The sequence below is a fragment of the Schistocerca piceifrons genome, chromosome X (assembly GCF_021461385.2).
Source record: "Schistocerca piceifrons isolate TAMUIC-IGC-003096 chromosome X, iqSchPice1.1, whole genome shotgun sequence".
Classification (NCBI taxonomy): Eukaryota; Metazoa; Arthropoda; class Insecta; order Orthoptera; family Acrididae; genus Schistocerca; species Schistocerca piceifrons.
In genome coordinates, this window is record NC_060149.1 from 841481453 (window position 1) to 841500857 (window position 19405).

Consider the following 19405-nt stretch of genomic DNA (forward strand, 5'->3'; position numbering starts at 1 on the left):
TTGCAGGACTTTCAACTTGACGCCTCTGAAGCTACTTACGTGTCCCTAGCCTTCTCCGATGACCTAATAGGAAAATGGAGACCTTCAGTTTGACGTGGCCATACCAACATCTTGAGAAGTGAATGCTCGGTTAAAAATCAAAGTGAAAAAGCTGTGGTGCGAATGGGATTTGATCCCGAAGCGCGTGCTTTGCCAGAGAGTTGTATCATGTATGCCGAATATTAGCTCCAAAAACTAGAAACCAGTAGCACAGCGTTCATAAGCAATGTTCGCTACCTCGTGTTCTCTTCCGCTCCCTCTAGTATAAACGATTCTACCCATATGCAAGCAAATGGTAGTGAATTTTTCGCACATGCTCATTCGCAAGTGTTTGCTCCAATCCGCTCCATTTTAAAACAAGCTTTAGGTGCTTAAAATTGGTCTGTGAACTCCGGATAATTCCGCTACGCTGCGCGAGTTATTCGCAGAGTCGCGCACCAGGAGGGCAGGGCTGTACAAACCGCTGTCATAAGCTGTACTTCGCGCGGCAAAAATGTGTAACTTCAACATTTTTTACAAAATACTTGCAGTGCCTCTTAGCAGCTAAAATTTTGGCAGTGCATTTCTTTCGTTGTCTTCTTCCTGTGTAAAAAATTTCAGGGTAGGTTTCGACATGTCTTATTGGATCATTCCATTGTCAGTTTCGTTCAAGGTTAATAAACAAAGAGTTGTTATTGAAACATGTGAATTCAATCACTACCAATGACATTACTCTGCTAAGGATATTACAATTATACTCCTACTTCAGAAGGCACTACATATTTAGTGTTAACCCTGGAAATAAGTATGGAAATTGGTAATGGAGACTTGTAAGTAAATACATTTCTCCCCCTAGCTGGCTAAATTTCAGAACTGGAAATTCTTTCTGTTACTGAGATCTTAACATCATACACGATCTTGTACTTGCATTTTAGCAAGCTTGCCGATGGAGAAAGGTAAGCTTTTATTATAACCATCCTATAGTTGGATATGATTACACCGAATTAAGCAAAAAGTAAATTAGTCATCATCAGAAATGCTAGCTTCAGCACCACACTGTTTTATTGAACTTGATCCAACTGGAGCTAATTTGACCTTGGCTTACTGATCCATAAGTTTTGTCTCATCCTGTCAGTTATAGGGAAACTTCCCTAGTAAGACAGATATCATGCCATAGCACAGCTTGACTGTTTCATGTGCATAAGATAAAGTGTTAGGTTTTTATAAACGAGATCAGTGTCAAACTTCCTGGCAGATTAAAACTGTGTGCCAGACCAAGACTTGAACTCGGGACCTTTGCCTTTCGCGGGCAAGTGCTCTACCGACTGAGCTACCCAAGCACGACCCACTCCCCGTCCTCACAGCTTTACTTCTGCAAGTATCTCGTCTCCTACCTTCCAAACTTACAGAAGCTGGAAGGCACACAGTTTTAATCTGCCAGGAAGTTTCATATCAGTGCACACTCCGCTGCAGAGTGAAAATCTCATTCTGAGATCAGTGTCTCTTGTGAGTTACTAATTTCACGGGCATAATTATTCCCCAGTATAATGGGTGCAATAATTGCCCATTTCTGTTAAAAGCACCCACTACTGGAACAGCAGCTTTGATACTGTGTTCCTAGTTGTAAAAATTTTTTCCCTATAAATGGCAGTGTGCACATATGGCCAATTTATGAGGATCCTCCATATCATACTTCTACAAATGAATGCAGCTGAATGTCATGTTGTGCTGTCATACCAATGGCAAACACCCTTGAAATCTTCTACATGAAGCCTTTCACATCATATTTTAGTTACTTATCTATGATCATCTTATTCTTACTGTTCATACTGCTCTTGAAGTAACTCAAGATGATGCTTCAATCCAACATATACAGTGTGTCCCAGGACGAATGGCCAATATTCAGGGATATGACAGGCAACTTGGTTTGAAGCAAAGGATTTTATATAGACATCTGCCATATTCTGAACGGTTTCCAAGATAGAATACGTTTAACGTACATTTGTTTTGGGCTAGTGGTGTATATGTCTTACCCACTTGACCTCTTTGATGCTCTATTCCAGACCAGCGTACCCCACTGCTTTTAACCTCTTTGCTCAGGATGTCCTTCTGCCATTAAACTAGCCAGTTGAATGCACAGTTGTCCACAGTGTTGCGAGTGAAGTAGTGCAAGGGATTGAGAGTATATAAGAGAGAAGCATCAGTTAACTTTGTTTGTACATGCACTGGCAAAAATGCCACACATCTACACTAATCTCTTGTAGAATTTTAGAACATGTTTTTTGCTCGCGTATCATGTAATTTCTGGAAACCCAGAATCTACTATGTAGGAATCAACATGGATTCTGGAAACAGCGATCGTGTGAGACCCAACTCGCTTTATTTGTTCATGAGACCCAGAAAATATTAGATACAGGCTCCCAGGTAGATGCTATTTTTCTTGACTTCCGGAAGGTGTTCGATACAGTTCCACACTGTCGCCTGATAAACAAAGTAAGAGCCTACAGAATATCAGACCAGCTGTGTGGCTGGATTGAAGAGTTTTTAGCAAACAGAACACAGCATGTTGTTATCAATGGAGAGACGTCTACAGACGTTAAAGTAACCTCTGGCGTGCCACAGGGGAGTGTTATGGGACCATTGCTTTTCACAATATATATAAATGACCTAGTAGATAGTGTCGGAAGTTCCATGCGGCTTTTCGCGGATGATGCTGTAGTATACAGAGAAGTTGCAGCATTAAAAAATTGTAGCGAAATGCAGGAAGATCTGCAGCGGATAGGCACTTGGTGCAGGGAGTGGCAACTGACCCTTAACATAGACAAATGTAATGTATTGCGAATACATAGGAAGAAGGATCCTTTATTGTATGATTATATGATAGCAGAACAAACACTGGTAGCAGTTACTTCTGTAAAATATCTGGGAGTATGCGTGCGGAACGATTTGAAGTGGAATGATCATATAAAATTAATTGTTGGTAAGGCGGGTACCAGGTTGAGATTCATTGGGAGAGTGCTTAGAAAATGTAGTCCATCAACAAAGGAGGTGGCTTACAAAACACTCGTTCGACCTATACTTGAGTATTGCTCATCAGTGTGGGATCCGTACCAGATCGGTCTGACGGAGGAGATAGAGAAGATCCAAAGAAGAGCGGCGCGTTTCATCACAGGGTTATTTGGTAACCGTGATAGCGTTACGGAGATGTTTAATAAACTCAAGTGGCAGACTCTGCAAGAGAGGCGCTCTGCATCGTGGTGTAGCTTGCTCGCCAGGTTTCGAGAGGGTGCGTTTCTGGATGAGGTATCGAATATATTGCTTCCCCCTACTTATACCTCCCGAGGAGATCACGAATGTAAAATTAGAGAGATTAGAGCGCGCACGGAGGCTTTCAGACAGTCGTTCTTCCCGCGAACCATACGCGACTGGAACAGGAAAGGGAGGTAATGACAGTGGCACGTAAAGTGCCCTCCGCCACACACCGTTGGGTGGCTTGCGGAGTATCAATGTAGATGTAGATGTAATGAAGAGTATGCAGAAATCTTACATGTTTATAGCTTCTGTGATGGTAGTGCTACTGCTGCTTTTGAAGATTACAGTTGGCACTTCCTGACCCACTGAATTCCTGATCTTATAGTGTTCACCAGAGTTTTCAATGCATTACATCAAACAGGCATTCTTCCAAGTTCCCTTGTATCTTCTGAACATGTAGTTCAGCAAACCATGCAGGAACAAGAACACATTTTACAACAACTGTAATTTCATGTGTACGATAATGCTTAAATGTGAATGCTGTAATGGTACAGGTATCACACCTATCCTGGACAGATGGAATCTACCCTTATGCATCTTCGATCCAGCATATTAGCATCACTGATAGGAAAGCCCCATTGTACTAGAAGAGTGCTGCTTGAAGCCTGCCATTTGGTTTGGCATCTCAGTGAGTCAGCTGCACCTGAGCCTTCTTAAAGAGAGGATCACATGTGTACAGTCTGCCCCCGGTAGCTGAACGGCCAGTGTGACAGAATGTCAATCCTAAGGGCCCGGGTTCGATTCCCAGTTGGGTTGGAGATTTCCTTCGCTCAGGGACTGGGTGTTGTGTTGTCCTAATCATCATCATTTCATCCCCATCGATGCCCAAGTCGCCGTAGTGGCGTCAACTTGAAAGACCTGCACCAGGCGAACAGTCTATCCGACGGGAGGCCCTCGCCACATGACATTAATACATGTGTACACAAGGTATATGATTGTGAATAAAAGGCATTAATTTGTGGGACTTAAATTATTTACATAGTCAGGGAATAATATGGATGAGCATAAGGAATGTGCCACCAATGGCACCTTTCTAATGTTATGTGCATGAACAAAGTTGCAGAACGAATTATGGAAACTGTAGACAGGGCACATGCCAGCAGGCACACAGTTAAGAATGTCCTCAAACAAAGTTCGTCCTCCATGTTGTAATAGCCAACAAGTCTTATTGCCTATTAAAAACCAGACAGTCAAAATACGCAATTAGCTTAAATAAGAGGAGGAGAACTTACAGTGTGTTAAAAATACATATTTTTCAATTGATATTTTGTAAAATGTATGTTGTAATGTTTGCTAACTGTTATATAGGTGTAAACCTGACAATGTATTGAGTAACACAGAAAATAAATAACAATGTAATTAAATGTGCTCTGTCTAGGAAAGCATTTACAATAGGGTATATATCTATAGGAAGTTTATTACTTCAAATGATTGTTTATGTCATACCCCTGAATATTTACCAGTCCTGAGACACCCTGTATATTTCAGCAGCATTGTTTCAAAATTTTTATTGTGTTTTGCTTGTTCTTTCATGTTTTGTACATGTCAACTGGACAAAGGAGTAGTGTTACCTGTCTTTGGCATACAATGTTGCTTTTACCCAACACAAAACACTCACACGTGCCATACATGGTATTTCCTGTATGCGCTTCTACAGTGGTGATAGTTCAAATGGCTCTGAGCACTATCGGACTTAACTTCTGAGGTCATCAGTCCCCTAGAACTTAGAACTACTTAAACCTACTCACATCCATGCCCGAGGCAGGATTCGAACCTGCGACCGTAGCGGTCGCGCGGTTCCAGACTGTAGCGCCTAGAACCGCTCGGCCACCCCGGCCGGCTCAACAGTGGTGAAGTAGTGCTAAGACACCTTCTGCTCCTTGCTCATTTGTTTGGTTGGGGTAACAAAAATATTATTGTAGAACTATGTGAAATGAAATGCATGTAGGGCATTATTAGTTGGGAGACCCCATTTAGGATGTTCAGCCACCTGGTGGTAGTCTTTTTATTTCACACCGCTTCGGTGACTCATGTATTGATAATGATGAAATGGCGATGCAGTCAACACACACATTCAGTCCTGAGTAGAGAAGATCCCTGACCCAACCAGGGATTGGACCCTGGGCCCTGTGACTGAGCATTAGCAACACTAACCAACTATGAGCTGGTGACAGATATTATGTGAACTGTGATACTAAAAAATGGAGAGAGTGAAAGTAATTACTGATCAAATAGATGAGGTGTAGAACTGTCAACAAGCCTATAAACTAGATTAAAGCTAAGCTTCTGGATACACACTGAAACAGTGGAGTGGGGGAGGTAGAATGTAGGAGTAGGGAGACTGTGAAAAGAATGGAGTGGATGTTGATTAATAAAGTGAAGTGGGAGTGGTAGGGAGAGGAGTGGAGGTGGGTTTGGAACAGGGACTAGGACAGATTGAGGGCAGAAGATTACAGGATTGGAAGATGAGTTGAAAGGACAGTTCCCAGCTTTGCACTTCACAGTATCTGGTATCGGAGCAAGGGTGAGGGACCCGGAGAGTGTGGGTTGTCAAGCAGCCACTGAGGTCAAGCATGTTTTCCTCAGTGTCACACTCTGCTCTTGGTCATATTTTAGGGATGGTCAGGCTGGAAAGTTGGCTGGTGGTCAAGCCCATATGAAAGCCTGTGCAGAAATTGGAATAGAATTGATATATGGCACAACTACTTTTGTTGTCTCTGATAGGGTAGAATATTTCTGTGCCATGACTGAAATAAGATGGGATGGATGGATGTATAATAGATCTAGCTCCTTAGTAGTCCAGGGGATATGGCAAGGTATAAGGATGGATGAGGATATTTCACAGATTGTGTGTGCTGTGGAATATCACTCTGGGACTGGCAGGAAGTATGCTTCTCATTTCAAGGCACAATGGCAAGCAGTTGAAACCTTGGTGGAAGATATGTTGCATTGTTCTAGTTTGGAGCAATAGTGGGTAATCATGGGAATGTACCTTTGCAGCAGGTTCATGTTGATGATTGCAGAATTAGGGGCATGTAATAATATGGCATGAGATATCTGTAGCCTAAATCTGAAGGTAGTACCTGTCTGTTAAGGCTGTGTAAGACCTTCAGGATAGTGGGCAAAGGATTGTCCATCACTGCAGATGTGCTCCCCATGACGGCCTAGACTGTAGGGGAGAAACTTTTTAGTATGAAAGGGGTGGCAGCGGGTGAAGTGAAGGTGCTGTTATTGGAGGTTTTTATGGAGCTATCACAGAGGTGGAGGTTGACAACCAAGAATGTGGCATTAGCCGAAGACAACAATATGAAACATTCTGGAGAGAAGGTTTAAGGCTGTGGAGGGATGAGGGCAGGAGTACTTGGCCCTGGGTCCAAATCATGAAGATACCAGGATCTTGGGTGACTAAGAAGGTTTCATCTACAATCTAGATATAGCATGACATATGAGGGTGACATACAGGAACTCAGGGCTGTGATGTGGCGTTTGTTTGTGTATATTTCCCTACAAGGAAGATTAGTTCTAGGTAAGGATTATATTTTCATCCATATAAGGAATGAAATGGTGGGTTTGGAGTTGGCAGGACATTGAGAGAGGTAGTGCTTGATGGCTGCTAGGCCTTGGGTATGAGGGATGCTTCTCAATAGGGAGGTGGTGTCAACAGCAATAAGCAAGAATCCAGGTGGTAATAACATTCAAATGGTAGAGAGGTGATGAAGGAGGGGTTTGTGTCTTTGATATGGGAGGCTAGGCTGTAGGCAATGGATTGGGGGTGTCGGTCACCAAGTGGTGAGATTCATTCTGTGGGACCATAGTAACCTGCTACAGTGAGGCATTTGGAATAGTCAGGTTTTTATCTTTTAGGAAGCATATAAAAGGTGGGTGTGTGGGAGGTAGTTGGGATGAGGATGGAGAGAGGAAGGGGTTAAGGGATATGTCTAAAAACTTGAGTAGGGATTTGGAGGTTATGCTGAACATCTGGGATGGAATCACTACTGCAGAGCTTGTGAGATTTTGAGTCAAAAATAGATGGCAGATACCTTTCTCAGATAATCACTGCAGCACATCATGGCAGGGGTGCATCCTTTATCTGAATGGGAGGATGATCACATCAGGCTTTGTTTTAAGATTGTGAATGGCTGCTCTTTCCTCCGTAGAAAGGGTTGTGTCCTTGAGAAGGAAGGTGAGATTAGGTTGACGATATGAATTTCCTGGAAGATAGCAGAGGGTGGTTCAATGGGTTTGGGAGAGGATCACAGCTGGAGGGTGGCTGTACTGGGAGCGGCTAGGTTCAATGCTAGCTTTCAGTTGGAGTTGGTGACAACTGCTCAGTGCCTCAACTGTACTCTGAGTAATTAACTTTACCCTCATCATTATTTATATTCTACTTAAGTCTTTCCAGAACCATATTAATATTTACATATCAATTAAAGCTAATTGGTGTACATATCTGTGGTCTGCAAACACTAAATATCTAAAGGTCATTATTCCAATCCCGGGAGCGGAAAGACTTACCTTAGGGGGAAAAAAGGACAGGTATACACTCGCACACACACACATATATCCATCCGCACATACACAGACACAAGCAGACATTTGTCTGAAAGCTTGAATTTCGTGTGTATGTTTGTGTTTGTTTGTGTGTCTATCGACCTGCCAGCGCTTTCGTTTGGTAAGTCACATCATCTGTGTTTTTAGATATATTTTTCCCACGTGGAATGTTTCCCTCTATTATATTCATAAAGGTCATTATTGATACTCGACTACATGGATCTATTACATTGCTGAAATGCTCGTAAGTGCTGCAAAATGGAAGTTGTATTTAGTATTGAATCACTCTTATACTTTAGCCCTCACCTTGTTGCTCACTATCTTAAACTTAATGATATAAGCTTTTAATAGAATAGATATGATAATGGAAAATATTCGTTGGACTACATAGTATGGAAAGAACAGAGTTAACTACTAACTGTATAGCTGAAGCATTTATTGTCTGATAGGTACTTAGACAAGACTGCAAAAACTGTTAATTCTTAGAAACATCCTTCTTCAGACATAACTAATACAGAATGCACATACATGTGCATGGTTATATTGTGCCGGCTGACTACATTGCACTGACACTGTACCTTGACTGTTGTGAGAGACTCTGCTGGATGCAGTTGCCAAGATGAGAAAGGATGTTGGTTAGTGGTGGAGGTAGAGGAGGGAAGATTGTCTGAAAAGGCAGCAAGGGAATGACATAGGAGTGTGGTACTAGTGAGCTCTCTGTGGCTACAGCAAAGGCATTGTGAACAGAGGAAGAAGAAGATTGCAGAGAGGAGAGTGTAAGTGTAGAATGGGTGAAGTGAGGGACATGTGGATATGCCCAGAGTTGCATGTCAGACAGGGGCTAATTCAGACTGACACTAGCAGGATTGCTGGATAAAAGAATGTGTTGTAAGGACATTTCTCAAATATGCAATTCAGGGAGAGGATCCAGATAGCACAGGTTGTGAAGCAACTACTGAAGTCAATTATATTGTGCTCAGCAGTGCAGTCTCTTACTGGATCATCAACTCTGCCCTTTGCCACAGTTTGGTAGTGGCCATTCATTTGGATAGATAGCTGGTTGGTGGCCTTGTCCACATGAAGGGTTGCACGAAAGTTACAGCAGAAGCGGTACAGAACATGACTGTTTTCTGAATTTGATAGAGTAGGATATGTGTGTGATAAGACTCGAATAGGACACGCTGGATGGTTGCACATCTAAACTATAGGATGCATTGTTACATTTACTCCTACCATTATTAATAATAGAATATGCTAATGATGAATTTTAGTATAGTGTGATATAGTACAATGATTTTGGAACACTAAGTGTATACAGTACAACACTATATTATTATTTAAACATGGTGAAGCCATTCATCCTGAGGAAGACATAATGAGGGATGTCTTAGTAACAGGTAGACTGGTAAATTGTAAGTGGCCAAATCAACGAAGTTGTTGTTGTTGTTGTCACTGATGATGATGATGGTAAATAAGGGCATATGCTGACCATTTGTAGGTAAGTTTACTTAACAGTATGAAAAAGTTCACTATAAGAAGTATATAATTTTTTGGTCATTACATAAGCTACAACTATTGAGACAAAAATTATTGTATGGAATAAGAGGAGCTGAAGCAAATGTATCAGCATTTCTGTACCATTTTGGTAAATGAGCAATTATTATGATAGCAGCATTACTCCACCTTTTTGGGCTAAAGAAGACATTTTAATGAGGAATAATGAAGGTTTTTTTTTTTTTTTTTTTTTTTTTAGCTTGATACGCAGTGCTGCTACAATGTAGTCTGCTGGATGTGTGTGTGTAATTTCTATTAGCTCTGCAGAATGATGTTGTACAACAATTTAGCAACGTTTTTAGTCTTGCTTATGTGCTTATCCACTGGACAACATCTTAACTATATGGTAAGTTGTTATATTCATTCGTTTCATTATAGAGATAAAAAAAAAAAAAACTCTTCAGAATTTTCTGAAATCTAACCATTTTCTCAATGCAGTCAGTGCAATTAATCTTTTGTAGACTTACCATGATTCAGTTTCTGTATTCGTTTGGCTGAAAGTAACACAAAAACGTATAAAAGAATGGTAAGGTTTTTCAGGAGATTTGCAGCTGTTATTCAATTGTTACAAAATAAGAAAAATGTCCTGGGATGTTTTGAATTTATCTTAATGACTAGTACCGTTAACAGATTTTGAGGGGGAAGGAGATAATATGGAGAATGTATTACAACACAAGAAGCTTCTTTAAGTGATATGAATGGTAATTAATTTAAATTCTACAAAGTAATTATCTAACAGTAGAATATTTTATACAAAAAAGGACTACTGTATTTTTACACACAAATTAATTACAGTATAAAAACCCACTTTTACTGTCAATGATACTTATAAGTATTAGTATTACTTAAATAAATTATGTATCAGTGGCATACACTTGATGATTAGTTATACACATCCAGTTATGAATGGTAATATGGTAACTTCCCATTTTGAATAAACTGAGATATATCTACAGCAATTCACATTGATAAATAATAGAAAAAATTTACAAAATTGCTGGCAGAAAGGAAGCCTCACAGTTATTTAAAATTGTTTTGAGAGTGAATGTTACAAAATGGAACAGATAGTGTGGCACGGGTATTTCACTGAGTGAAGTTCCACTGTAGTAACATTTTTACGGTTTGTTAGGATTTGTTCTCGGGCGACGTGGTTGATGCCGGCATATGAGAAAGCTGGCTGCTGCTAACAGGAAGCACACAACCCAGAAAACAAGAACTGTAAGTGGTAGTGCATATTCTGGCTTGCCGGGTATAAGTCCACTATAAAGGAGAGCAGCAGTGCCATTGGGTGGAGGACATGCCACCTGCACAATGATATCTTGCCTCTGGACCTGTAACAGATTGTTTAGGTCCTGCATCATCATTTCAACTTTTGAAACTGAAATCAGTTAATGCATTAACTAATAATTATATTAATACTGTGATTACATATAGGTATAATTACTACAAGATGTTGAGAAAATATTGTGTGAGATGTGGAAGATGAAAACTAGCTAAGTTTTCATTCTCTTCTGTGTGTCTCTCTCAATAACTCAAAGCCTCTGCTATCTGTTAAACTGCAGTCATATTCTGTTACCTCGCTTCATAAGTTCCCTTTCATGTTCCTTTTGTCTGAAACCTGTAGAGGAGTACATTACTGTGACATGAACTATGGATTTTGAACTGGATTGTCATGTCATTCTATCTTTTTAGCCTGATACTCCATATTTAACAAAATTTTTGCTTCCCACTGTTAATCTACTCTTAAAAATACACTTTGGACTTTGATCTGTAGACACACAATAAAACCAGCATAATTCTGCTTTTCAGAGATTCATGGAAGATATACATCACAACACATAAGAAAAGAGGTGGCACTGTGTAAATGGTGAAAATAATAAGAAAACTTAAAGCTAATTACATAAATTTATTTCCGTGTAGTGGCAGTAAAGGAATAATTACAAAGAATACAATGAGATCACATTTCGGATGACATCAGAATTCTAAAACTTGTCTCGCAAGGATTTAAATTATCTCAGAAATTCTTCAACATATATTCTGGAGCCATTTTTGTTAAGCATTTGATGATACCAGCAACAAAGAAGTGAACACCACTGATAGAACCCATTTAAGCAATATCCATTTTATGTAGATTACACTGTGATATTAGGTAAGATGTGAGACCTTCAGCTTCTGCTGAACAAAATTATCTTCACTAGTGAAAACTAACTTGGGTGTGAACATACTTGAAAAGAGTCAGAAAAATGAAATACCTATGATGCTGAAAACTAAACTAAACTCCACCCGAACAGGCCATGAAGGCCGAGCAATATCAACCACCCACCATGTCATCGTCAACCCACAGGCATCACTGCATGTGGATATGGAGGGGCATGTGGTCAGCACGCTGCTCTCCCAGTCGTATGTCAGTTTACAAGACCGCAGCCACTACTTCTCAATCAAGTATATCCTCAGTTTTCCTCACAAGGGCTGAGTGCACCCTTTTTGCCTACAGCACTCAGCAGACCAGATGGTCACCCATCCAAGTGCTAGCCCAGCCCAACAGCACCAATTAAACTCACATCTATGAACAGCCTGAAGGCACTGGAAATGTACTACAGATTCCGTGAGTAGAACATGTCACCAATGATGATGTGCATTAACATGCTGACAAATATCTTTGTCATAACCATTATCAAGTGCAGGAAAACAGTGCATTTTGGGAACACTTTGCAAAACAAGAATTACATCGTCAGCCAAATTATAATTGAAGGACAAATAGAATGAGAATGTAGACCCGGCTGGGGAAGAGTTTCATGGTTGCAGAACTGACATTCTAACGTTGGCTCAACATCCTAGATACAGCCACACTGACTATCAATATCAAAGTATTAAGGCTTCATTCCGGTCCAGTCTACAGCCATGATCATAGTTCTTTTTCTTTTCTTAAACTGAGTACTCTATGTGAATTTATAAGCTGTTTCATAATGAAAACTAAAATTAAGTTCGTCCACCTTTTTCCTGTGAAAAGGAAGCCTATGTACTTAACATCCCAAGAACATCAGCAGTCCAATAATAAACATTTAATCTTTTATGCACCACCTGTAATGAAATTATGTTTGTTTTTTTATGTGTACATAACAACCAGGCAATCTCCACATCTGGCACCCCAGAGTTCCAATCAGTCACCATTTAGATGGCAGACATAAACAAGAACCTATTCATTCATTCAACCTAAGACCTTCAAAAGACTTCACTTCATCCAAATATGGATATGTTAGCTGCCACAAATGGTACTGACACCAGGAACTACTTTCTGCATCCACCACTTGGATCACAGTTGGAGATCATTCTGCTGGCTACAGATAAATTGGGATGCACAACCACACTTGGCCAGTTCATTGCCAGCAACAGTTCCCACCAATGTTTACAGTTGTTGCCAGCTGTGATGATCATCAGTTGCCACTGTTATATACAGCCACTTTAATCAACCGATACTGGACATATACACTGAGTGTCAAAGTGTTATAAGTGTTATTCAAACTTGAGCCTGAACTAAATAATTGTTAGTTACAGTAGTGCAGACTGAACTTCTATAGATCAGATAGTTTTCTTTCACTGTGTTAAGTTAGATTAGTGTGTAGAACGTTACCTACAGAGCCACCTACCACTCATCACTCAAAGCTGAGTATATCTGTATATATTGTAGGAAATGCTTATTACTTGTATCATTTCATGTTACCCGTATTACTTGTGTTGACAAAATCCACAGATTTTTGGAAAGAGACATTGCTCATTCTATAATAAAAAATGGCAACAAGGATTTTCATTGGCAATGACCAAACTGGTGAGTGCATATAAACATTCCTGTTGCAATGCACTGGAATTAGTGTGGCCTTTGCAATTGTATACGATTGTCTGTGGGCTGTTAACTCCCTTCTTTTGTCAGTAAGATTTCAAAGAGTTTATTATACTGTTCTGAGTTGTATTCTTCAGATATGGGTCAACCTGAAGCTGATAAGCTTCAGCCAGTTGTATTCCTTTGGCTGCAGCTGTCTGTCTCTCAGCAGCTGCTGGTGGCACCCCTGGCAAAACTTGAAACTGTCTCAGAAAATGGTGAAGGAAAGTTTAAAGGTGCATCCACACTACTTGTGTGCTTGGGAGACTTGAGCCTTATGAGCAATGTGGACAGAGGTAAGCTCCAAGGACTCTCCGCAAGATGGGCTCATGACCCACCCAAGCCTATGGCTTGTCTGGCTCTGCCTGTTGTCAGTATATCAGAGGGATGCACAAGGAGCTGCATGAACAGTGTGGAGGGTGAGAAGCCTTCATCAACTGGCTCACTGCACTTGTCCAATTTGGTCTTTGTTTATCTTTTTCTGTGTTGTGGACATCACATTTTTGTTTTAAAATGGAGTGGACTGACAATTTTACTATTGAATTCATACACATTTATGAACAATATCCTGTGTTGTAAGATGCCACAAACTCCCATTATAAAATAAAATATAAAGAGAGAAGTATGAGATTCCATCATGACTGAACTCTGCATGGGTATGGCTGAATTATAAAGACCAGCTTATGATTCCAGCCTGAGATTCTGGAGTTGGCGCTTGTGTGTGCATGCAGTGTGCTTGCTTTTGTGTGAGTGTGTGTGTGTGTGTGTGTGTGTTTTACTGACGAAGGCTGTGGCTGAAAGCTTTATGTGAGTGTCTTTTAATTGCATCTGTGTGCAACTTGACATATCTTCTTTACGGTAAATAGCAATCTTTCTTTCCCATATTGTTGATATTCCTACCTCAAGTTTCCATTGTTTGATCACCTTATTAGCCACTTATAGGAAAGTCCACCAGAAGAAAAATGAGCCTGGGAAGTCTGGCACCGGGTTTGAGGAAGTGACTGCTCCTAACTCATTCACTTTCAAGGCCTTTGAATTTCTGCACTGCAAATATCAGCCTTTGCATCTTTGGTGCAACCAAATTTATCAAATATTCAAAATTAGATGTGGACATAAGGCAGTATGTCTTGAAATTTATGTTTTCAACATGCAAGTTGTCCATCAAATCACTCCCACCATATCTTTTTCTGCTTCCGAAAACTGTGGTCATCAACCACCTGTGTTTTCTTTGGTCTTTGATGTGTCTTCTTATATCTTGTTCCTGGGCTAATAGTTGCACCACAAGGAAGCTGACACTTGCTATAACCATTTTTAAATCGGGAAGCTGGCACTGGTCATGACTGCAGGTACAGAGCAGATCCTAACAAGTCAAAGCCTGGCAAGCAACTGGGGTAGTATGGTGAGCACAAGTCTGGCGAGCATGAGTAGCGTGGACACACCTTAAGATGTCACCAGCATTCAGCCAGAAAACAGAAGGCTGGCATAACTACATTTCACAACTAAAGCAAAATATTATCACACATCAAGTATTTGGTGATGTTGAATGCAAAGTATTTTCTCATGGAAAATGTTGGGCCAGAAGTTTTCAAACTTATACAGAAATTGTGTCCTGAAATTCAACCTGTGGATCTTTCCTATGCTGAAATTAAGGCTAAGTTAGAATCACACTCTGAGTCACAAGTCCATGCTGCAACAGCTTGGCATAATTTTTTTCAATGCTTTAAGAAACAAAATGAAGGTTATGAAGAGTGGCTGGCACAATTACAGGCCTTAAATAGAGACTGCCAGTTTTAGTGCCAAAATGACAATTATACTGATTCTCTCATTGATGATGTGCTTATCATGCATTTGACTTGCCTGATAATAAATTAATGAAAGACTTGCAGACCTGCTTAGCTTGAATAATTCATCTTTGCATTACTGTTTTTCTTTAATCTGGGCACGTGAACAAATGCTAGTAACAGCAGATGGGCTCCAGTCTGGCGACACTTGCACATTTACAATGCATAACTGGCTTGCATGGCCAAGTCAGTGACACAGCTGCCAGTGTACATCATGGAGCAGCAAATGGAAACAACAGATTGGAAACAGATTCCCTAAAGAAAAATAAAATTTTTTGCACATTGTGGAGTTAACCACAAGTGCAAAGATCATTTCTTTCAAAATGCACAATGCAATGATTACAACAAGTCAGGACACAAATTCGAAGTGTGCAACACTAAGCACATCAGGCAGTGTAATAAGACACTCAGGCACATGAAAGTGATTTACACTAAACCTTCAAATGATATTCACAATGAACATAAACAAATCAATAAACTTTCATGGACAAGAAACAAAGTGAATGCTATCTCTTCAGTTTACGACAAGGCTTTACCTGTGACACTCATAGATAATAAAGTGTCATTGACATTTCAAATTGGTACAGGCTTGTCAATTTATTTACTTAATTTACTAACGTACAGGAAATAAGTCTTGACAGAATTAACTAAATTTCAGAATTTGCTGTTTAGCTACAGTGACCAACAAATTCCAGTAAAAGATCAGTTTGACAAATGTTGCATACAAGCAGTTTACCAAACAGGCCAAATTTGTAGTTATAAATCCACAGAAAGCAACAAATTTGCTTTACCTTGATTTACTCAATACTCTAGGCCTCCCAGTTTAAGGAGGAGCAAATCAGCTTTACATTGACAATCCAAACAAAAATTTACAGAAACTGTTGCAAAAATGTGATAATATTGTTTTCATACACAAGAAGTAGTATTAAAAATTCCAAAGCACACATCATGTCGAAGCTGAACGCTGTGTCAAAACTCTGCACAATAAACAATATTCCCTCCGCATTAAGGGATTCACTCAGAACAAAATGGTACAATATAATCCATTACTAGTAGTGAATGGCACATTACAAATCTGTGAATACTTCAAAGTGGCAGTAACTGCACAATCCATAATTGAGTCCTATTCAATTGATTCCTATTCAGTTCCAAAACTGGGAGAACTAACATCAAAATTAGCTGGTGGTGTATATTTTACAAAACTTGATTTGATGGAACCTTTTACATTTACCTTTGGGTGAAGAAGCGCAGTGATTTTTAGTCATAAATACTCCATTTAGACTTTACTGATACAAGAGATTACCATTTGGGATTTCCAGTACACTGAGTTTGTTCCAATGATACTTAGAACACTTAATTAGGAAACTACTAATGCTGTGAACTACCTGGATGACATCCCTGTCACAGAAAAAAATTTAAAATGTAACAAGGAAAGGCACATTAAGTACAATATCTAGGACACATTTTGTGAGAACATGACATCAGGCTGCACCACACCACACTGAAGCAATTACAAATCTTCCAGTTCCCAAAGACCTCATGTAATTACTTGAGTGACCATTTCCCCTGTGTCATTCATTTGCTAATGCCTATCCCATATGTGCGTCGAACCAACTGGCAGCTTTCCAAAACTGACTGCTCTGTGTTTCTAAATGCCATCCCCTGATGGCAAACTGTATCCATTATAAACAGCTATGTGCGCAGTGTCACCACATTTTCAGGGATCGCAAAAAAATTAGTTGGCTTTCTTTTCAAAGCTGTTTCAACAGTTTTACTCTCTCCTTTGTTGTTTGGGGTAATCTCTGTTGGCTTCCAGGAACCGTGGTTCATTCCCCAGTTCCCGGTCTGATCATAGTAAACAATATCATTATAGACCATCTTGATATTTCCAACACCTTGGGCCAATATTTTGCAGACATTTCGATTTCAACCCACTACCATCCTGCCTTTCTCCCTCTGAAATGGGTAGCGGAGGCAAGGATGATATCTTTCTCCTCTTGGGATCATGAATGTTAAAACACTGCTTTTACTATGAGGGAACTTAAACATGCACTTTCTTCATCCCCAACATCCACTCCAGGACTGGACAGTATTCACATTCTCATGTTGCAACACATATCTCCTGAGGGCTTATGCTTTCTCCTCCATGCATATAACTGCACTTAGATAGCTGGCACATTTACCAGTTGCTGGAGTGAGGCCATTCCCATTCCCATACCTAAGCCTGGTAAGGACAAACATCTGCCTTCCAGCTACCACCCAATTTCCCTCACCAGTAGCATCTGCAAGGTGACAGAACATATGATTTATGGTCAGCTGGTGTGGTGGCTCGAGTCTCAGAATCTCCTCACTGATGCCCAATGTGGATTCCGTAGGCACTGCTCTGCAGTTGATCATCTCATCACCTTGTCAACTCATATTATGAACAATGTTTTGTGAAACTTGGCCACATTTTTTTGATTTGGAGAAGGCATATGACACCTTTTGGAGAACAGGTATCATCCATATTATGTGTGAGTTGGCCTTCAGGCATCTCCTGCCGCTTTTTATCAGGGAACTGTTGAAAGACCATGTTTTTAAGGTACATATGGGCTTGGCTCTGTCACACATTTTTATTCAAGAGAACAGGGTGCCTCAGGGTTCTGTGCTCAGTGTCATCTTATTTGCCATAGCCATGAACCCGATTATGGATTGTCTCCCACAACAATGGCTTCTGCTTTTCTGCTGGTGAGACTGTCATATGAACTTCTGGCAGCACCGGGAGTTTCTTCCCCCTCCCTGTCTTGGCCCATTCCTTCTTCCATTCGCTGACACTGCAGAATTCTTGGGAGTCATGTTTGATAGGAAACTCTGTTAGTCTTCCCACATCTCTTACCTGGCAGCTTGTTGCACTTGCTCCTTCAGTGTTCTACGTGTTTTATGTGGTACCTCATAGGGAGCGGATCAGACCATCCTCCTCCATTTATACTGGTCCCTTGTCCATTCGAAACTGGATTATGGATATATCATATATTCAACCACATGTCTGTCTATCTTATGTCATCTTAATACACTCCACCATTGCAGGATACATTTAGCCACTGGTGCCTTCTATACTAGTCCTGCTGAGAGTTTTTATGGTGAGGCTGCTGTCTTACCGTTGTCCTACCGAGGAGATGTTCTCGTTAGTTGTTACATGAGCCATCTGTGTCCTATGCCCGGTCAGCCATCCTATGCCAGTATGGGCTGCACCCACCTTCTCTGTTGCCTCCCGAAGTTTGTTTTCATTTGTTGCTTCAACAGCTCTGCTTTATGCTCCCTGCCACATTCCCTGTGGGTGCAATCTCTTCACTACCCTGGCTTCAAGCTGAGGTACGTGTTCATTTTGGACTCCATTCACTTCTTAAGGACACTACTCCCGACCTGGTGTATTGCAGCGAGTTTCTCGCACTTTGCACACGGTTTGGGGACAGTGAATTCCTCTACACTGATGGTTCCAATACCAATCATGGTGTTGGGTGTGTCTTTGTACTTTGCAATAATCCTTTTCAATATTGGCTTCTTGATCAGTGCTTGATTTCTGCCGCAGAGCTCTACGCCCTTTATGGGGCCACCCAGTACATCCAGCAGCATGGGCTTCCAAATGGTGTCATCCGCTCAGATTCTCTCAGTGCTCTTCACAGCCTTCACACGCTGTTCTCAGTCTATAATTTAGTATGTGGATCCAAGAATGCTTCCACTCGCTTATTGTGTGTGTGGCTGTGGTGGGGGGAGGGGGGGGGGAATGTGGTGTTCCTGTTGGTTGACTGTCATGTCAGCGTGCCAGAGAACAAGGCTGCAGCTCTCCTCCCTTGGCCTTCAAGTCATTCTGCTTTCTTGGATGATCGTGTCACTGCGTCAGCATGTAATATCACTCTGGAGCACACAATGATGTTCTTCCTAGGGGAACAAACTCCAGGACATTAAATCTCTCCTAATAGCATGGTGACTTCCTCTCGGCCCTAATGTCATGAGGAGGTCATTTTAGCCTGGCTGCGTATAGGACACAATCATTTGAGTCACCACTATTTATTAAATGGCAACCCTGCCTCACACTGGGCCTACTGCTCTCAACCCTTGACAGTGCACCACTTTCTGATCCAGTGCCCATTGTTTAACTGTTCGTGTTTATGTGTATGTTTGCAGTCTACTTTATCAGATGTTTTAGCAGATGACACGCATTCTGTCAATCATGTCTTACTTTTTATTTGCCACAGCGGCATGGTGAAGCAAA

The 19405-nt window shown here is 40.7% G+C and overlaps 1 protein-coding gene across 2 annotated transcripts in view; it reads right to left on the minus strand.

Annotated features, from left to right (window-relative positions):
* Window positions 1-10208: 10208 nt before the first annotated feature.
* LOC124721435 (ATP-binding cassette sub-family G member 8) overlaps window positions 10209-19405 on the minus strand; it is a 323750-nt gene continuing 314553 nt past the window's right edge. For both annotated transcript variants that reach the window (XM_047246412.1, XM_047246413.1), the window contains one exon: window positions 10209-10766. In XM_047246412.1, coding sequence (XP_047102368.1) covers window positions 10551-10766 — 216 coding nt within the window. In that variant the 3' untranslated portion in view covers window positions 10209-10550. The remainder of the gene's footprint in view (window positions 10767-19405) is intronic.